At 43.0% G+C, this 4,185-nt stretch overlaps 1 protein-coding gene across 1 annotated transcript; it reads right to left on the bottom strand.

The window, feature by feature from the left end:
- Positions 1–1,155: 1,155 nt before the first annotated feature.
- Positions 1,156–2,376, bottom strand: prlh2r (prolactin releasing hormone 2 receptor). The gene has a single exon (XM_029688616.1). It carries the CDS (start codon positions 2,374–2,376, stop codon positions 1,156–1,158), a length of 1,221 nt encoding a protein of 406 aa, XP_029544476.1.
- Between the last annotated feature and the right edge of the window lie 1,809 nt (positions 2,377–4,185).

The raw sequence follows: 4,185 nt of genomic DNA, 5'->3' as shown, positions 1-4,185 counted from the left end.
GCTGTTCTTATGCACAACACAACACGGAGTGCCTGGATACAGCCCTTAGCAGTGGTATATTGACCATATACCACAAACCCCCAAGATGCCTTATTGCTATTATAAGCCCGTTACCAACATAAATATAACAGTAAAAAATAACTTGTGTCGTAGCTGTGGTATATTGTCTGATATACACACCGTTGGAATGCTGTTTCAGCCAACCAGCATTCAGGACCCAAACTACCCTGTTTATTATGACAGATAATGACCACCTTTTGATCTGCTTCATAGTATGATCGTTTTTTGTGGCCAACAAAAGTGTTTAAAAATAAATCTGCATAAATTGTATTTTCATAGATATACAGGTAACTGACAAAATAATGGAAACACTTGAGTAAATGAAGGATACAAAGTATATTGAAAGCAGGTGCTTAATTAAGGTAATTAAGCCATTAACATCCCATCATGCTTAGTGTCATGTATGAAAAATGCTGGGCAGGCCATTATTTTGCTAGCCCCCTTTAGGATGACAATGCCCCCACCCACAGGGCATTAGTAGTCACTGAATGGTTTGATGAGCATGAAATGATGTAAACCATATTCCATTCTTGTCTCAGTCACCATATTTCAACCCAATTGAACACTTATGGGAGATTCTGGAGCGACGCCTGAGACGGTGCTTTCCACCATCATCAACAAAACACCAAATTATGGAATTTCTTATAGGAAAATGGTGTCGCATCCCTCCTATACAGTTCTAGACACTTGTAGAATCTATGCCAAGGTGCATTGAAGCTGTTCTGGCTGGTGGTTGCCCAACGCTTTATGTTGGTGTTTCCTTTATTTTGGCAGTTATCTTCTACCAATGACTACCAGTGACTGTAAGCTCAGAAATATATTGTTTTGTCATGGATCTGTGCTCGTTCAGGTACAGCTGTCAGCTACATTGGTGCCAACCTCATCCCACCTGATTTCCAAATGTTTTGTTGGTTGACTTCTCAGCGATAGGGACTCTATCTCAATAGTATTTTCTTGATTACTCTCTCCTGACGTCCTTCTCAGAATTAATTAGAGGATGAGGTCAAAGGGGAGAAAATTGATCTTTCAGATACATCCTTCGCTTTCAGTGCTCTGGTCCATGTGCCATAAGGTGCTTCCTCATTCAAACTCCAACTACATGTAATTATGGTCAATTATTGTAGTGGTTGAGGACTTATGTGCCTGCCGCAACGGCCAGCTCTCCTGTGGCATCTTGTTCCCCAGAACCACCGGGATGTCGCCCAGGGTGGAGAAGGTGTTCACACGGTGCAGTCGGTGGGATGTCATGAAGCTGCTGCTGTTTCCCCTTGGCCCTCGACCCCCCACTCCTCTGTGACGGGGGAAGAGGTCACGATGACACAGGCAGGACAGGAACTTGTCGTGGAGCGACGCGTAGATAAATGGGTTGTAGCACGCCGAGCTCATAGCTAACAGGTGGCACGACACTTGGATCACGTTGACGTGGCTCTTGCCCAGGATGGTGAAGTCAGTATCCAGGTCGCGGATGAGATTGACCACCTGAAGAGGGAGCCAGGAGAAGGCGAAGCAGAGCACCGACACAAGGAGGAGGCAGAAAGTCTTTCTTCTCTTTCGCCCCCAGTTCATTTGATTGGAAACAGGACCCGCCGCCATCAAACCAGAAATGTTCCTTTGTCTCAAGTGGTAGGAGATAGCGAGGTAGGATGCAGACACAGCGGCGAGTGGCACAAAGTAAGAGAAGACCAGGACAAAGCAGGAGTAGACAAGGCGTCCCCGCTCCTGGCCATGCCAGAACTCCTCACAGACGACCATGTGGAGACCGGTGGCGCTCAGGTCCAGGTAGCCAATGTGGAGAGCCGTGGGAGTGGAGAACGCAAGGCTACACAACCAGATGGCAGCCACCAAACCCCAGCAAAACTGGCAACCCAACCGCCTGCGAATGGGATAGGCCACAACAACGTACCGGTCCACTGCAATGGCTGTAAGTGACAAGACGGCTGCGAAAACCGTCGCCGACTGCATCAAGGTGACAAAGTGGCACATGAAGCGTCCGAAGAGCCACCCTCGCTTGTCGAAGGCATAGGAGGCCGTCAGGGGCACGCAGAAGATGCACATGACCAAATCGACTAGCGCCAAGTTGCCGATCAGGAAGTTGGTGGTGTTGTGTCTCTTCTTGTTGAGCCCGATGAGGAAGAGCAGCAGGAGGTTGCCAGAGCAGGCGACCAGGATCACCATGGAGTAGAGAGGGATGAATAGGGGCTTCAGGTCAAATAGGAGATCCAACCCAGTGAAGGAGGAGGAGGACGTTGAGGAGTAGGCAGGGAGAGATGTGTTCTCTACCCAAGAGCAGTTCAGAGAAAACTCCCTGTTGTCCATCCCTGTAAAACACAACAGAACAGGGAATACATCAGAGAAACCAACATCAGAGAAAACAACATCAGGGAAAACAACATCAGGGAAAACACCATCGGGGAAAACATAATCAGGGAAAACATCATCAGAGAAAACATCATCAGGTAAAACAACATCAGAGAAAACATCATCAGAGAAAACACCATCGGGGAAAACATAATCAGGGAAAACATCATCAGAGAAAACATCATCAGAGAAAACATCATCAGGTAAAACAACATCAGAGAAAACATCATCAGAGAAAACATCATCAGGGAAAACATCATCAGGGAAAACATCATCAGAGAAAACATCATCAGGGAAAACATCATCAGGGAAAACATCATCAGAGAAAACATCATCAGAGAAAACATCATCAGGGAAAACATCATCAGAGAAAACATGATCGGGGAAAACATCATCAGGGAAAACATCATCGGGGAAAACATCATCAGAGAAAAACTCATCAAGGAAATCATCATCAGAGAAAATATCATCAGAGAAAACATAATCAGGGAAAACATCATCAGAGAAAACATAATCAGGGAAAACATCATCAGAGAAAACCTCTTCAGAGAAATCGTCATCAGAGAAAACAAAAACGGGGAAAACATCATCAGGGAAAACATCATTGGGGAAAACAACATCAGAGAAAACATCATCAGGGAAAACAACAGCAGGGAAAACAACATCTGAGAAAACATAATCAGAGAAATCATCATCAGGGAAAACAACCTCAGAGAAAACATCATCAGAGAAAACATCATCAGGGAAAACATCATCAGGGAAAACATAATCAGAGAAAACATCATCAGAGAAAACATCATCAGAGAAAACATAATCAGAGAAAACATCATCAGAGAAAACATAATCAGAGAAAACATCATCAGATAAAACATAATCAGAGAAAACATCATCAGGGAAAACATCATCAGAGAAAACATCATCAGGGAAAACATCATCAGAGAAAACATCATTATGGAAAACAACATCAGGGAAAACAACATCAGGGAAAACATCATCAGAGAAAACATCACCAGGGAAAACATCATCAGAGAAAACATAATCAGAGAAAACATCATCAGGGAAAACAACATCAGGGAAAACATAATCGGGGAAAACAACATCAGGGAAAACAACCTCAGAGAAAACATCAACAGAGAAAACATCATCAGAGAAAACATCATCAGGGAAAACAACATCAGGGAAAAGATCATCAGAGAAAACATCATCAGGGAAAACATCATCAGGGAAAACATCATCAGAGAAAACATCATCAGAGAAAACATCATCAGGGAAAACATCATCAGAGCTAAATCGTACTACAATAAAGAAATGCAGGTCAGTAAAAAGAGAAACCAAATTTTACACTTGAATGAATGTTAAGGGGTACTTTGGCTGTCAAATCGCATATTATCAATGGTGTAATTGTGATATCTCATTCATTGTCTATTTCATCACCTCATCATAGTCTCTCATAGCGTGGTAAAGTTCTGAATAATGATATTTAAAAGGCTAATTATCATCTTCCATATTCAACAACACCTACTGAAATATCAGCCGGGATAACCTTTGAAAATGAACTATGCCTCTTCAACACTTTGCCTCTCATTTGCAGGCTATGTGATTAGTCTATAGTTGAAATGTGAAATGATTGAGACTTGTTGGTATTCAGAGAGTTTTTCTGAATAGAGGTTATTTGCATTTTCTACATTTTAGCAGACGCTTTTATCCAGAGCAATTAGGGTTAAGGGCCTTGCTCAATGGCACCTCGGCAGATTTTTTTTCACCTGT

This window comes from Oncorhynchus nerka, linkage group LG18, assembly GCF_034236695.1.
Source record: "Oncorhynchus nerka isolate Pitt River linkage group LG18, Oner_Uvic_2.0, whole genome shotgun sequence".
NCBI classification, from domain to species: Eukaryota; Metazoa; Chordata; class Actinopteri; order Salmoniformes; family Salmonidae; genus Oncorhynchus; species Oncorhynchus nerka.
Note: the sequence above shows the minus strand (reverse complement) of the source record. Positions and strands in the feature narration are given on the sequence as shown.

What these genes read in the sequence shown, in the direction of transcription:
- prlh2r (XM_029688616.1), bottom strand. Translation starts at nt 2,376, where the DNA reads ATGGACAACAGGGAGTTTTCTCTGAACTGCTCTTGGGTAGAGAACACA.